Genomic DNA, 16,664 nt, shown 5'->3' with positions numbered 1-16,664 from the left:
ATGGTGGCATGCCTTTAGTCAAAGGATCTGCAATCATCAATTCAGTGCTAATGTGCTCGATAACCATGGTTTTATCTTTAACACGTTCTCGTATGGCTAAATACTTAATGTCGATGTGTTTGCTTCGACTACCACTTTTGGTATTTTTAGCCATAAAAACAGCAGCTGAATTGTCACAATATATTCTTAATGGCCTAGATATAGAATCCATAATTCTAAACCCTGAAATGAAACTCTTCAACCATACACCATGTGAGGTTGCCTCAAAACAAGCTACGAACTCAGCTTCCATAGTGGAAGTAGCAGTCAATGTCTGCTTTGCACTTCTCCAAGATACAGCTCCACCAGCTAGCATGAAAATATATCCTGAAGTGGATTTTCTTGAATCGATGCAGCGAGCGTAGTCCGAATCAGAGTAGCCAATTACTTTCAAATTCTCAGTTCGTCTGAACATAAGCATATAATCTTTGGTCCCTTGAAGGTACCTCATGACTTTCTTTGCAGCTTTCCAGTGATCTAAACCTGGATTACTCTGATATCTTCCCAACATCCCAACAATAAATGCAATGTCAGGTCTAGTGCAAACCTGAGCATACATCAAGCTTCCGACAGCAGAAGCATAAGGAATGTTTTTCATTTGTTCCTGCTCTAGATCATTCTTTGGGCATTGGCTCAAATTGAATTTATCACCTTTCACAACAGGAGCTATACTTGGTGAACAATCTTTCATCCGATCTCTCTCTAACACTTTGTTTATATAGGTTTCTTGAGACAGACCTAGAATGCCTCGAATTCTGTCTCTATGTATCTTAATGTCAATGACATAAGATGCATCACCCATATCCTTCATATAAAAGTTCTTAGAGAGGAATTGTTTCACCTCATATAACAAACATTTATCATTGGTTGCAAGTAATATATCATCCACATATAGAATAAGGAAATAAATCTTACTCCCATTGACCTTCTGGTATATACATTGATCCATGTGGTTCTCAACGAATCCAAATGAAGAGATAACATCATGAAACTTTAAATATCATTGACGGGAAGCTTGTTTCAATCCGTATATAGATTTCTTAAGCTTACATACCAATTGCTCACCATTACTAGAGAAGAATCCTTCAGGTTGTTTCATATAAACCTCTTCCTCTAGTTCTCTATTGAGAAAAGCTGTTTTCACATCTTTCAATGTTGCATAATGAGTCTTTCTTTGTTTTGAAGACCCATTTACATCCAATGACTTTTACACCATCAGGCAACTGAACAAGATCCCAGACTCCATTAACTGCCATAGAATTCATCTCTTCTTTCATAGCATTAAACCATAGTTTTGACTCATTACAACTCATGGCTTGTGAAAATGTTTCAGAATCATTTTCGGCTCCAATGTTAAAGTCCGATTCTTGTAAATACACAATATAATCACTAGATATTGCTGATCTTTTTATTCTAGTAGATCTTCTAAGGTTGTTTGGTTGATCAACAATTTCTTGTTGTTCTTCAATAACAACTTGATCTACTGGATTTTCATCAGCGATTTATGGAACTTCAGTAATCGGTTGCCTAACACCCATTTGGTCTTGAGGGGTGTGAATAACGACCAATCTGTCATTTGAATAAGAGGGTTGTTCATTAATGTGATCATTTTCAAAAACTATGTCATGATCACTCTCACTAATCAAGTCATTTTCAAGAAATTTTGCATTTCGTGATTCCACAATTCTAGTGCTGTGAGATGGACTGTAAGGCCCGAGAATTTTATCCTATTAATCTGAAATGATTTGGGGATAATTGATATGATTATAGACGGAAAGGATCGGACCGGAAAAGACGAGATAATGCATGAAAATGTGCGAGGAACAGTAGCCCTCGCGCATATGCGCGGCACAGATGCGCGCATATGCGCGAAGTGAGTCGCGCATATGCGCAAGCCTGTACAAGCGAAAGATCCTTCGCGAGGACAGAACACCTCGCGCATATGCGCGAGAAGGGGTGCGCATATGCGCGAGGCAAGTATTTGGGGTGATTGCCGAGACAGTAAGTCTCGCGCATATGTGCGAGACATGACGCGCATATGCGCGAGCAGGTGTATTCAGGAATGCCGAGTCCGGAGAGTTGGGCGCATATGCGCGGAAATGTGTCGCGCATATGCGCCAGCAGTTGGGAAGACACGCGCCGAGACTTAAGGTCTCGCGCATATGCGCCGGTTGATGTCGCGCATATGCGCGAGACGTGTTGCGTGAAGAATGTGTCATTTGCCTTGCTGCATGTACGGGTATGTGTGTGTATATATATATATATATATATATATATATATATATATATATATGCACGATTTCTTCAGAAAAGGGGAGGAAAGAAGAATCGAGACGTGTTGCGTGAAGAATGTGTCATTTGCCTTGCTGCATGTACGGGTATGTGTGTGTGTATATATATATATATATATATATATATATATATATATATATATATATATATATATGCACGTGTTGAATCCGACTTCAGTATTGTGTTCCTATCGACGTAGGCTACAACTGGACGTAAGTTTTACTACGTTTTGATATGATTTGAAATTATGGTATTGTCAGAATCTGATATGATTCATATATGATGTTCTTATCATGTTAGACATCGTATAATCGAAAGCGGACTGAAGAACAAATACCATATGAGATTGTTATGAATTTCAGAGTTTAGTTAATTGAGATTTGATATCAGAATTGAATTGTTATCAAATATGAAATGTTAGAATTGATATCTGAATGATATGATAGTGCTGGATATATTGAAATTATGACATTATATTGTTGAAACAGAATTTGATTGATCAAATTTGTATACGCATCTCAATTTTCAAAATTTGAGGCTGCCGTGTACAAATTTTCAACACGTTTATTTTACGAGTCACAATTTTCTTACATCATGTACAATTCTTATTGTGTAGGTAGAGTCATGATAACTTCAATACTCAGATCCCCGATCTTCCGTGTTCACCTAGGATCAATGGTATCCCTACTCATGGAAGTTACTATTTTATGTATATAACTAGGAATAACTATTTTCATGAAATACATATCTATTGATGTTTAGATTATAGGTTCAATTCTCACTGATATTGTTCTTTTATTTTTTAATTTATATATCAAAATCAGTGTAGTTCCTCGCTATTTCTTATAGTTATATTTTGATCCTCATTTAAATATATATCAAATGAATTATAAATAATATTATATAAGCACGCCCACCTAAATACACTAGTAATTATTAAGTATATTTAGAGAATAACTGACTGAATCAGAAAATTTGGAAAGTGAAATGCTGGAGAATTGGCAAATGGCAAGTAGTGGCATTAAGTATCGCCGCCCCCTACCACACATACATCGGGCAATATAGATTTCATGGTTTGGCATGTAGGTGCCTCCTTAGACGCCGCCAGGCTCACGTGATTTGCCCTTTGCTAGCTAGACATTATAACATCTTGTTTGTATTATTTTCCAATAATACAACTTGATATTTTAGTTGAAATATGATAATAAGAACAAATATTTATGATATGTCCAAAGATATTTTATGAATTCTAAACTTTTTTTTAAAAAAAAAAAACCGAAGGAGATGCCTTTTATATATATACTCGGATCATGTCTTATTTATTAAATATCTGTTATACTCAAATCAAAACAAAATGTATAGTAGTCGAGTTTCTTCTCAGGACAAAGGACGCTGCCATATTTTCTACTAGGATTTTAAAAAAAAATTCTATAACTCCCAAAACGAGTTAGATAAAGAATTTTAAATGCTTTGAGAATAAGGAAGAAAAGGAAATTAGATAATCTTATCAACAAAGATATTTGTATTTAATTTTTTTTGGTTGATATCTCTTTATTAAACCTTTTAAATTCATATTTCCTTTTGTTATATGGCATATCACTAACTATTCCAACAGAAATTTGAGGCCAAAGATGGGTACTTGTTTCAAGTCAAGCTAAAATTATTGTTTTCAAAAAAGATTAAGCAAAGTGACAATAAATATAAGTGGTCGCTATCTCTTATGTTTTGTTATGCATGTGTTTGTGGGATCTGAAAGCGAAGGATTATTAGTGGCAATAAATCAGGTGCAGATCCAACATACATATTTAAATCTCATTCTCTCTTTATTATTACTTGTAACAGTGTAACACTTCAGATTTGACGATCACATACACCTTAGAAAACTTCCCAGGGTCACCCATATCAGAATTGTCCCAAGTCAAGCACGCTTAACTTTGGAGTTCTTATGTGACGAGTTCCCAAAAAGAAGATGCATATTCTTGATGAGTAATAGTACCTATCGAATATTTTAAACACTCCTCAACTGCACGGTCTCATACCTGAACCGTTTTGTAATCCCTCTCATTCCGATATAGGATTGGTTCATTCATGTTCTCTTTGTCTAGAAACCTGTCAGAAATCGCTCATTGTTCGTGCAACCTCATGACACTGGTGATTACTCCTCGCTCTCTTCGACCCCGAGCCTCGCATGAAGTTTGAGATGAAATGTGGAGAAATCGGATAATAAATCGAAAGAAGTTGAATCGAACAGGATTTTAACCGATTGATCACGTTCTATAAACCTCCCAAGTTTACTGCCTTGAGTTTTTCTCTCCTGTCCTTGCAATTATTGAGTTTTAAGGTTATTTTTTAAAAAATAAAAAATAGTGGATTACACACAACAATTTCGTAATTTAATATAATTTAATTTGAATAATTGGAAAAGCAAATTTAAAAGATTAACCGCTTTCCCCATCAACGGTCATTAACCGCCTCCGCATCTTTTCGTTTATTGCGGCGAATCTTACACATGAAAACATCAGAACACATCCGCACGGCGGCGCTTGGTTCGAACCAGGCGTCGCCACAATTCCCACCGCCGCTAATCACTACCGCAACTGCGTTAATATTACTTGCTGATGGCAGACAAAACTATCACCGTTCCAGGCAATCAAAAGACATTAGATGCCATTTCAAGCGCAGAACAATTTCTTATGTTTGAAGGAGATAACGACGACCCTTTATTTGATTCATTCCTAAACAACACGGCGAATGATCCTGAAAATGGATATTACGAGACTAATTTTTCGGAATTTTATTTGGAGGAAAATAGACTTGATGAAAATATGGGGAATTGTGATTATTTTCAAGAACATTCAGATCATATGAACCCAATGCCAATTCCCATTTGTCCGGTTCCGTCTTCAACTCACAGTTGTATCTGTTGTCAAACAATTCGAGAGATTTTCCACATTAATGGTGTGTGTATATTGCTAAACAAGTTTCGTCTTTGCTTCCCATTTACTCGATTTTGCGTTTCAAATCTTCTGTTATACGCGATGTTTTCCTAATTATGTGCACGAATCGAGCATCCACAGTCAATGTATGCAGCAAAAGATGAGCAGAGCATTTCGTGTTTAATTGTTTGCTTGTTTTTGTAGGTACTGATGCGTTAAAACTCGAAATTCACGGACGACTGGGGATAATCAGTCACGCAATTGAAGACAGATATAGCACTGACATGTCTTCTCAATATCACGAGTACCAAAAGTTTGAGTAAGCTTAGGCAGATTCCTTGCTTTTCAATTTGAAACTATGTATGAATTCTGATCCCTTTATCGAGGAGACGGAATTTTTTCATGTATTAAGTCTAAAATATGCTTAATATGGTGTTTCAGTTTCTGGAATAAAAGCATAAGCTGTGTGAAGCAATTCTTGATCAAGTACTGTGATGATCGTAGACGAGAAGGTTACATTGTATTGCAAGATCCTCTGTCCAGCTTTTATGAGGCATTGTGCATCGGAATTGATGGATATGGCAGTCAAGATCCTGGCCTTTTCCAAGGTATGGAACATTATCCGTATCTGTTTTGTGGTGATTAAGGGTGAAACACGTGAGACGTTGTTCCTAAGATGATCTAAAATTTTTGGCATTCTTGCTTTTGGATGCAGCAAGCACGGATATGAACCGAAAGGACAGTTTGAACCAACTAGTAGAGGAGGAAAGCGGAGTAAGATTAACTAAGAACTACATTGCTGCACAGGTTAGTAGAATATTTTCTTCGATTCTTCATCCATGCATTTGATTCTTTATCGTATGTCTAAATTCTAATGCTATTCACGATGGTAAAACATAATGAGTAGAGCAGAGGGAAAGGGCAGGGAAATTGAAACTGAGGGATTTGGCAGAGTATTTCCATCTTCCTATCAGCGCGGCGTCTAAGGAAATGAATATATGCGCATCTGCCATAAAGAAGATATGCCGTAAGGAAGGTTTATCACGATGGCCTCACAGAAAGGTTACTTTTCCTTTATTTCTATTTTCGAAATATATGCGTAGCTTGTTTTCTCAATGTTTGTATGATTGTATCAGTATATTTTGAATCGAGATTTTATTGTATAACGACTGCAGATAAAGAGTATCAAGAGGCAAATATCGAAGAAAAAGAAGAGTTTGAATTCGGCTGACGAGGATGAAAGGGAACGTGCTTTGGCGCAGATACATGAGCTTGAGCAAATACTGGAACTTCTTTGCGGATAAAACGTTGGCTGATAAATTTTTTTTGCTGGCATATAGCCTGATTTTCACCAGAGAAACTAAAAATAAGTTGTCTTCTATGAATCAATGTGTAACTTTTACTGTTGATTTTTTATAGTAAATCTCTTCCATCAATATTTTTTGCTGTCAATTTATCAACATATAATACCCGTTTCAATGACAAGAATCCGGGTTATAAGCGGAGAGTTCACGGGGTGAGTATAGAAGCTACATCACGTTCTTCATTTGCCACAGGTTCTACATTAGCTTCGGCTGTTTCTTTCTTTTGCGTTATGTGGCGGAGATATCTCGGCGATGGAGGGTATTTCCCGAGGGAGTAAGTCTCTTGTGAAACGGTCTCACGAATCTTTATCTGTGAGACGGGTAACCCTATCGATATTCACAATAAAAAGTAATACTCTTACCTTAAAAAATAATATTTTTTCATGGATGATACAAATAAAAGACCCGTATCACAAAATACGACCCGTGAGACCGTCTCACAGAAATTTTTACCTAATAATAGTTGATTGAATTTGAATAAAATCTGAAACTAATAAATCTCAAACTTATGTCTGGATTCATTTCTTATAGACAGACAACCAATTTGAGAAAGTCGGAAAAATAACATTGAATTGCGATTTTGTTGAACATTAGAAATCAAATTAGGTTTTTGTCCTGATAGGACTATATTGTAACAATATACATCAAATACTATCAATTATTTTCGTGATGGTTTTTTTTTTTTTTTTTTTGTACACGCATAGAATGATCCAGAAAACAAGAATCCGTCAAACTGCCGTGTTTTGGGAATATTACCAAATTCATGAATCGAGAATAAATTTTCTAATAATTGATAAACACATACTTATATACAAATATAAAATATTTCCACCGTTGAATTTACAATTTACGAGCACAGTCGTGGGGATTTTAATATTGCCAGATTTATTTTTAAAATCTAAAAATAAATTTATTCGATTATAATAATATAGTGTTCTAAAAAAGTACTGGTGAATTTTTTTAAGTGGTAGTTGTCATATATATATAGTTCGAATAAAATTCGAACATATTTAAGTTCTAATCAAATTCAATAATTTTGAATATAAATCAAATATTTTTGAAACTACTCAAAAAACTCATGTCAAGTATTTCATTTGCACCTCAAACATATACTAAATGTATGTGTGTGTACCTCGAGTAAATACAAATGAGAGAACTTGTAATGAAATATATAGGTGTGTGTTAGGAACAAACGTTTATCATTATGTCAAACTCTTCTACGATTAGTGAAATCATAATTTTATTTTTTTTATACATGTAACAGCACAGAGTGCACCTAACAGGGTGCTAATAGAACATGTTGTTAAATTCATGGTCCGAAGAGGTGCGTATCCATCTGCTGATGTTGTTTCGTATCCTTTAGAGATCAGTCTTATTCTATTTCCTACCGTCGATTCTGTCCTCAGCAGAAACTGTATTACACGTTAAGATCCAACGTCATTCTTTTACAAGTCACCTAACCAACTAAATTAAGCGGCGAAATGTCAGTAAATTGACGTATGCAACGTGGAATTTGGGAACTCAATCCCCATAAAATAAATAAATAATAAACCAGAAACGCGCCACATTTTCTGTTAGTAAGTGCGTTTGACCTTAGACTAGTTCATAACAAACTTTTAATTTCGCGTCTCTAATTAAACAATATATAAATATTGACTCCAAGATTAACATTATTTGCCAAGAACAGGAGTGCGATGGGTAAAATGGGTAGATAAAATTATACAATAAAATATATTAAAAGTAAATTTCTATACTTTTTGTCAAAACGGGTAAGTGAGCCAAGTCTGCCCGCAACCCGTTACAACTTGTCATTTGACGGTGGGTCGGTCAGTCAATTTATCCTATCGGGTGGAGCGGACCAACCCGACGAAAATGAGTCATTTAGACTGTTCTAACTTTTAATGAAACATTTTAAAATAATGTTCATTATGTCCTTGTTGCGAAAGTTGCTTGAACCAACTCAGAAACTACGCAAACTGAGTCTTCCCTTCATACGTAAAGTCCCAAGTCAACGAGAGAACACCAATAAATACATGAATCCCTTTTGTCCAATCACACATGAAAAAAATAGTGTGGAAAAAATGGCAGAGGATAAGCTCTATGAAGCTGCATTAATCAATGATGCAACGACTTTGCACCGATTACTCGAAAAAGATCCATTTCTTCTGGATAGAGTTTCATGTACATGTAGCAACAAGACCCCCTTACATGTGGCAACCATGAAAGGGAACTTGAGATTCGTTCAAGAGATCTTGAACAGAAATCTCGAACTCGCAGAAGTATTGGATTCTCAGCAATCGTCTCCTCTTCATATAGCATCAGCTAAAGGGTACTCAGACATAGCGAAAATATTGTTTTCGGCTGCACCGGACATGTGTATGTCGCGTGATTTTGGAGGGAAGAATCCTCTTCATCTCGCAGCCATAAAAGGCCATGTTCGAGTGCTGGCGGAGCTGGTTCGTTTGTACCCACTTGCTGCTCGAGAGAAGGTAGATGGAGGCCAAACCGTGTTGCATTTATGTGTTAAATATAATAGATTAGAGTGCTTGAGGATTTTGGTACCTTTCTTGAATGAGGAGATTGTGAATGCCAAGGATACTGATGGGGTGACCATAATGCATATGGCTATTAGGGATAAGCAAGTTGAGGTAATTATCATAGTAATACTACAGAAATCAAATACGGTAGTTGAAACTATTAATTTTGGCATAGTTGGAAAGAAGCTCTGTATAAATCAACTCGTTTATGTTCCTTTAGATGCAGTCTAGTAAGCATTGAATGGATCTACTAATACTATCTGGTGCTGTACTCAATTTACATAATCTTAACCACATATATGCAGATTATCAAATACCTGGTGGAAACGGGCAAAATAAACATGAATGCAAAGAATTCGGAGGGCCAAACCATCCTAGACATATTAGATGAAACCTCAAAAGATGCAACAAATTCTGACATCAGAAAAATCCTCCAACCGAGTCTCTGGAAATCGAGAGGTCCTCGAACCCAACCGGTCAAGTGGCTCACTAAAAAACGAGATTCGATAATGGTGGTGGCTATCCTCATAGCGACAATGGCTTTCCAAGCCGGGGTAAGTCCTCCAGGCGGCCTTTGGCAGGAAGATTTGACCGAAGATTCAAAAGGCAACCCCGTGCCGAATCCTCACCAAGCAGGAGAATCTGTCATGTCCTATAGACACCCAAAATACTTCAAGAACTTTATACGAGTCAACACTGTTGCATTCGTCTCTTCTCTCAGCATAATACTGCTTCTCATCAGTGGGCTGCCGTTTAAGCGCAGGTTTTTCATGTGGTTTCTGATGGTTACGATGTGGCTCACGGTGACTTCAATAGCTGTGACTTATGGCTTAGCGATTCTTGTCACAACCCCAAAAAAGTATAAACAATCACTGAGCCATGTTGTTGAGACTGCTATTATTGTGTGGTGTTGTGTGATGGGGATTCTTCTACTCGGGAACACTGTTCGGCTCATCGATAAATGGTTGAGGAGAAAAGGGATAGTCATACGGCCACTGGAGAGATTCAGAAACTCGGCGGAAGTAAGAGTGAAATATGGTGAAAATGGAAGCCAAGAATCTGTTTGAAGATTATTCATTCATTGAACTTTTGTCTGTAATCTGGCCGAAAGTTCGTATCAGCTTACAACGCTTGTTTTGAATCATTTGACTCTACAAAAATCATAAAAGAATAAACTCCATCTGATTAATTAATATCTGCTACATAATTGTTTTTTCCACTTCTGAACCTTTCACTTAAGTAACAACCAATACTGAAAGATCAAGTTTTCGACATTTCCGAAGGCCATGCCTAAAAAAAGGCAATAGTGGTCATACAAGGATAGGCAGTATCACGATCCTCTGTGGGAAAATTATCTTGTTCGAACGCTTAGTCTTTTTTCACATTTTTTTTTGAAAATTTAATTATTTCTTAAATCTCTATGAAAAGAAAAAATATTATTTGTGTTTAAAATTTTGAAAAATAATGAGAAAAATTAACAATTAAAAAAAAGAGAAAATAGTTTTTCAAAAGAATTAAAATATAAAAAAGCCAACAAGATTATTATTTTTGTTACAAAAATGTGATTAATAAACTTTTAACTTCTAAATAAAAAATTAACAAGATAAAAAAAAGAAGAAAATAGTTTTTTTAAAAAAGAACTATAATATTAAAAAAATTAAATTTACCGTCGTTTTTTTTTTTCGTTCGGAATAACATATTTGTAACAAAAAAAGTAATTTTTTTAAAAAAAAGAATTGAAAAAATAATAATAGAGACGTCATTTTACCCTCACAATATATATTTGTAACCAAAAATAAAATTGTAACTTTAAATTGGATTATTAATCATATATTTTAATATAAAAAATATAATTTTGATTTTGAAATAATTTAAAAATAAAAATACGAATTTTTTAAAAAAATAAAAAAATTTACTAATACATAGCACCCTCTGCTGTGGATTGAGGATCTTGATCCCTACATTTAACCTTTAGAAAATTGCATTTTTGAGCATATTTTTGATTAAGCGCAACTTCTTTCAGATAAATGCACAAACTTAATATCCAAACTCATAAGAAATGTGATCGCTTGATAGAAAAAAAATTGTTGTAACGATGTGAAAGAAAAAAAAAATTGTTGTTCTTTTTAATGTGAATTGTTGTAACGATGTGAAAGAAAAAAAATTTCACTTTGTGTATTGAAGTTGTGTTCTAGGAGTTTCAGTAAGCGATTATGTAAGAACCCTTGAAATAAATTTGTAAAATCTTGTATTAACTAAAGTTTTCTAGTAATAATTTCTATAAACAGAAGAAAGAAAAATGTAGAAGGAATTTGTTTTGGCAAAAACTTGTGTGAGACGGTCTCACGGGTCGTATTTGTGAGACGAATCTCTTATTTGGGTTATCCATGAAAAAATATTACTTTTTATGCTAAGAATATTATTTTTTGTTGTAAATATGGGTAGGGTTGACCCGTCTCACATATTAAGATCCGTGAGACGGTCTCACATGAGACCCACTCATTTGTTTTCGATTTTCTAAACAAGTTTATGTGTTCTTATATTTTGCACACTTAAACACTATTGATTTTTTTAATTAGTTCCTTGAGTTCGGTTGAACATCTCTTCACTGTCAAAAATTTGTGTGAGAGTCTGACAGGTCGTATTTTATGAGATGGATCTCTTATTTGGGTCATTAATGAAAAAATATTACTTTTTATGTTAAGAGTATTACTTTTTATTATTAATATCGGTATGGTTGACCCGTCTCACAGATAAAGATTCATGAAAGCATCTCACAAGAGACCTACTCCTCTTCACTTCAGTTCTCAAAAGTTGGTTCGCGCACAAAGCAGATCAAAATTAGTTCTTTATTGCTAATAATAGTTTAGAACACCGGAATATTTAAGAAATTTTTTTGTGAAATATTTATTCAACGTCTCTAAACATTGTAGTCGATCATAATACTTTAATAATTGCAATACAATTATTAAGAATATAAAAATTAGAATAAAAGATGTATATGTAAAATTACAAATTCTTCACTTATTTACTATGTTTAACCATTTCAAACTCAATAATAATTGAGTCACTAATAAAATTTTTGAGCGATATCTTTTTCAATATACATTATTATTTTACTATTTTTCATAAATCAAGTGACGTGAGATATTGAAAAAAAATATATTAAATATTCGCACCAAAAAACTAAAATTATTAATTTTAATCTGTAATTTGACCTCCAAATTCAATATATTCAATGTGTCGAAATTGACATTATTAATTGAAAATTGTTCACTTCCGTAACCTAAGCACAGCCAAAATTTTAAAAGGAAAATCTTAATTGTTACGTAATTAGAGTAATGACTTTTTATCTTTGCTTACGTGTTATAGACTACATATTTTCAACATGTTTACCAAAGCGAAATTCTTTTAAGTTCACTAAAATCGTCGTTTAATTTTGGGAAAATAACTTGTCAAGTATTTTGTCCTCCCCTATTGGCTTTGTCTACTAATTTATCAATTTTTGATATTAGATTGTCGGTGCAATGACTTCCGAATCTTGGTTATTTTTATACATCTAATACCACAAAAAGTTCAGTTTTGGTAAAAAAAAAAATGTTGATCAGACAGTAGCTAAAGCTGGCATGGTAAAAAATTTGGGAATTTCTTGATTTTTAAGAGAAATTAATTTACTTAAAAGCAATTTAACATTTAACAAATTTTAAAATTTATATGTATTCCACCATAAAAAAGATCAATAATTGAGACAACAAAATGTTATTTTGCCACCACTTAATCGCTTACATGTGGCAACCATGAAAGGGAACTTGGAATTTGTTAGAGAGAGAATGAAATACTTGCCGAAGTATGGGATTCCCAACAATCACCACCTCTTCATATAGCGTTAGCTAAAGGGGTACTCTGATATTGCGAAACTATTGTTGTCGGCTGCACCGTCCCGTGACTTTGGAGGACGGAATCCTCTTCATCCTGCAACCACGGAGGGCCATGATCTTGTGTTGGCGGAGCTGATTCGGTTGTGCCCACTTGCTGCTCGAGAGAAGGTAGATGGAGACCAAACCGTGTTAAATATGATAGATTAGGGTGCTTGAGGAATTTGGTGCCTGTCTTGAATGAGGAGATTGGAGGAAGGAATCCTCTTCATCCTGCAACCATGAAGCGATTCTTGCCTGAACTCCGAAAACATATAGACATTCTCTGAGTCATATTGTTGAGATTGCTATTACAGTGTTGTGTGCTGTGATGGGGATTCTTTTGGTTGGAAATCCGGTTCGGCTTATCGTTATATGGTTGAAGAGAAGAGGAACAATTAGACGGCCATTGGAAAGATTCAGAAACTCGGCGGAAGTAGGAGTGTAACATTATCGAGATGGAAGAGTAGAATCCGTTCAAAGATGATTCATTCATGGAACACGATGAGAGTTATTTGATTCTTGATTGTCTGTATTCTTGTTGGGAGTAATGTTAGTTATTACTTTGTCCGAAAGTTTGTGCAATCTTACAACGTTTATTTGACAAACAAATGAACTGTACCATAGCTAGAGAAGATTAAACTCTCAGGTTTTGCTTCATTTCTATGTAATTAATAATTGGAGCATGCCGTGGGAGAAGCCAGGGCTTTGAACCGCGTGCTTATTGAAGAATGAGCCGGTTAGACAGTAGCTTGATTATGGGATCTTTACTTATGCGAGAATCGTTGCATATGAGATTATCATTTACCATCTATCAAGCACTCAATTTTGTTCTGTGTTTGTTTAATAGTTGCCGAGTTTCCCAAAACGCCCTCCACACATTAATTCCAGAAACGAAAGACCAGATTCTTCTAGAACTTCCCAATGGCTTCCTTCTTCTGCACCACGAAACTCATCTCCAGAAACTTCTCCATCCTTCTTCTTCTTTCAAGTGTATCTATAAATTCACACATCTCGCGAGACCCATTACAGCAATTAAAAATCTCGACTTTGAAATATTCTCTGAAAAATCGAAAAGTCACAGAATTCCCAAACTCAGCAAATGGACTTGAGGTTCATAGGGCTTGAAACTCCGCTCCTCCACGCCTTACACCACATGCTGGACCCTTCAACGGAAGCTCCCAACAACAAATCAACCAACGCTAATAAAAGAGCTTACGCGCGTGATAGGGAAGCAATGGCGGCGACTCCGGCGGACGTGATAGAACGACTAGATTCATATGTTTTCCAGATAGACGTGCCTGGGTTGAAATCCGGTGACATCAAAGTACAGGTGGAAGATGACAATGTCCTGGTGATCAGCGGTGACCGGAAAGCAGAGGATGAGAAAGAGGGGTTCAAGTATGTGAGGAAGGAGAGGAGGATCGGTAAACTCGTGAGGAAATTCGTGCTACCAGAAAATGCGAATACCGACAAGATCACGGCGGTGTGCCAGGACGGGGTGCTGAGCGTGACGGTGGAGAAACTGGCGCCCCCGAAACCGAAGAAGCCTAAGACTATTGAAGTTAATATCGGTTGATATAGCAAACTGTCTGGTATCGTTCAATCAATCGTAGGGTTCGGAATTTGAATAAATTGTATTTCTGGGTTCAAATTGTTGTGTGCAACTAAGATTGGTCTCTTGATTTCTCTACGCTTGTACTTGGGAGTGATTTGGAGATACTTATTTGATATATATGAATTTCGATTTTAATTTTATTGTTTATAATTAAATAATTTATATTTTATTTACACAAAAATACTTGTAGTAAATTAATCAAAGCACTGTTACAAATTAAAAAAATATGAAAACCTATATTGAGGAAATTAATTGCATTTAAAACTCAATATTGTAAAAATTCTCTTTAAAATGGGGATATTTGTAGGGGTGTCAATCGGATCGGATTTCGGGTCAATCCGCAGAATTTTTTTTTCAACCCGAACACGAACCCGCCTAACCCGAATTTTATTTATTTTTTTAAAAAAAATTAATAAAAAAAATTCGAAAAAATAAAAAATAATAATAATATTTTAATTTAAACACATAAAAACAAAATTTTCGATTTAAATTTGAAAGTTTAATTGTAGAAAATTAAAATATATTTATTAAATTAAATAAACAATTGTTAAAAAAATATATAAAATAAATATTAAATGATGAAAATTTATCATATAAATATACAATAAATTTTGTTCAAACATACAATATAGGTAATATTTTCAAAAGAAAAAGTTTTCGAGTCAACCCGCGACCCCAACCCGACCCAACCCGAAATCCGTCTAACATGGCACTAACCCGAACTCACTCAGCCCGAATCCGAAAAACCCAAACTCGAACCTGATTTTTTTTGTGTTGGATCGTATCGGATTGGATTGATGGACCGCGGTGCATTTTGACACCCCTAAGATAAATGGGTTGAGAGTTTTTTTCCGACAAATATATTATATTTGTTTAGTTTTTTTAATACATGATATATTAGAGGAAGATTGTTTATTTCATAGGTCTACGATGAGTCAAATAGGATAGGAAAAACAAATTCACAAATTTTCCCCTCTCCGAACATAGCAAACGGGTTCGATTCATTCTCTGAAAAAATCGGGAATTTCCAAATTCAGCGTACTTGTAGTATAAGCCAATGGACTTGAGATTCATGGGCTTTGACAGTCCACTTCTCCATGCACTGCACCAAGTGCTGGATCCTTCAACAGAAGATTCCAACAAAAAAGCTCCCCGGACCACCTACGTGAGCGATGCAGAAGCCATGGCAGCGACTCCAGCGGACGTGATAGAACGATTGAATTCCTATGTTTTCCAGATAGATATGCCTGGTTGGAGATCGGGTGACATTCGAGTGCAGGTGGAGGATGAAAATGTCTTGTTGATTAGTGGTGACCGGAAACCAGAGGAGGAGAAAGTGGGATTCAAGTATTTTCGGAAGGAGAGGAGGATCGGAAGACTCATGAGGAAATTTGTACTGCCAGAAAACGCAGTTACCGACAAGATCACGGCGGTGTGCCAGGACGGGGTGCTGAGCGTGACGGTGGAGAAATTGGAGCCACCGCAACGGAAGAAGCCTAGGACTATTGAAGTTAATATTTGTTGATAGAGCAAATCAGCTCCCCCCGTTTGTTTTGGAATTTGAATAAATTGTGTCCTTTTGGGCTCAAATCGTCTTTTGCAACAAATTGTTTTCTTGGTATTCTTCCAATTTCTTGGTATGCAGTTATAATGTTAAAATTCATAATTTTCTACATATGTATAATTGACTGATTAATTAAAATCACGACATCATATTAGTTAAAAGTATAATCGACAAGAAACCTGAACAGCTGAACTTCACAAAGTTTTAACAAACGGCGAGGAAGTTGGCTTTGGAGTGACAATATTAACGCTGGAACTGAGGCCAACCAAGCACAGCCTAAACATTATCAATCAAGCCGTTTTGTAAACTTTCTTTCCAAGCGACTTGATAAATATTTGATTTGTATTTGAAATTATTGAACTAAAGTCGAACACATACGAAAATTATATTTTCGATATTT

At 35.4% G+C, this 16,664-nt stretch overlaps 4 protein-coding genes across 4 annotated transcripts; all 4 read left to right on the top strand.

Annotated features, from left to right (window-relative positions):
- Window positions 1-4,879: 4,879 nt before the first annotated feature.
- On the top strand, window positions 4,880-6,661 carry LOC142504622 (uncharacterized). The gene is made up of 6 exons (XM_075617490.1): window positions 4,880-5,289; window positions 5,472-5,586; window positions 5,709-5,875; window positions 5,983-6,074; window positions 6,180-6,329; window positions 6,443-6,661. Exons 1-6 carry the CDS (start codon window positions 4,950-4,952, stop codon window positions 6,569-6,571), a joined length of 993 nt encoding a protein of 330 aa, XP_075473605.1. The 5' UTR covers window positions 4,880-4,949; the 3' UTR covers window positions 6,572-6,661.
- A 2,010-nt stretch (window positions 6,662-8,671) lies between these two features.
- LOC142555461 (uncharacterized) lies at window positions 8,672-10,361 on the top strand. The gene is made up of 2 exons (XM_075666329.1): window positions 8,672-9,279; window positions 9,474-10,361. The coding sequence occupies exons 1-2, from the start codon at window positions 8,713-8,715 to the stop codon at window positions 10,233-10,235; spliced, it is 1,329 nt and encodes a 442-aa protein (XP_075522444.1). The 5' UTR covers window positions 8,672-8,712; the 3' UTR covers window positions 10,236-10,361.
- Window positions 10,362-13,993: 3,632 nt separating this feature from the next.
- On the top strand, window positions 13,994-14,840 carry LOC142555460 (17.9 kDa class II heat shock protein-like). The gene has a single exon (XM_075666328.1). The coding sequence runs from the start codon at window positions 14,185-14,187 to the stop codon at window positions 14,659-14,661; it is 477 nt and encodes a 158-aa protein (XP_075522443.1). The 5' UTR covers window positions 13,994-14,184; the 3' UTR covers window positions 14,662-14,840.
- Window positions 14,841-15,616: 776 nt separating this feature from the next.
- LOC142556612 (17.9 kDa class II heat shock protein-like) lies at window positions 15,617-16,290 on the top strand. The gene has a single exon (XM_075668088.1). It carries the CDS (start codon window positions 15,758-15,760, stop codon window positions 16,223-16,225), a length of 468 nt encoding a protein of 155 aa, XP_075524203.1. The 5' UTR covers window positions 15,617-15,757; the 3' UTR covers window positions 16,226-16,290.
- Window positions 16,291-16,664: the final 374 nt, after the last annotated feature.

This window comes from Primulina tabacum, chromosome 9 (genome assembly GCF_025594145.1).
Source record: "Primulina tabacum isolate GXHZ01 chromosome 9, ASM2559414v2, whole genome shotgun sequence".
NCBI lineage: Eukaryota > Viridiplantae > Streptophyta > Magnoliopsida > Lamiales > Gesneriaceae > Primulina > Primulina tabacum.
Note: the sequence above shows the minus strand (reverse complement) of the source record. Positions and strands in the feature narration are given on the sequence as shown.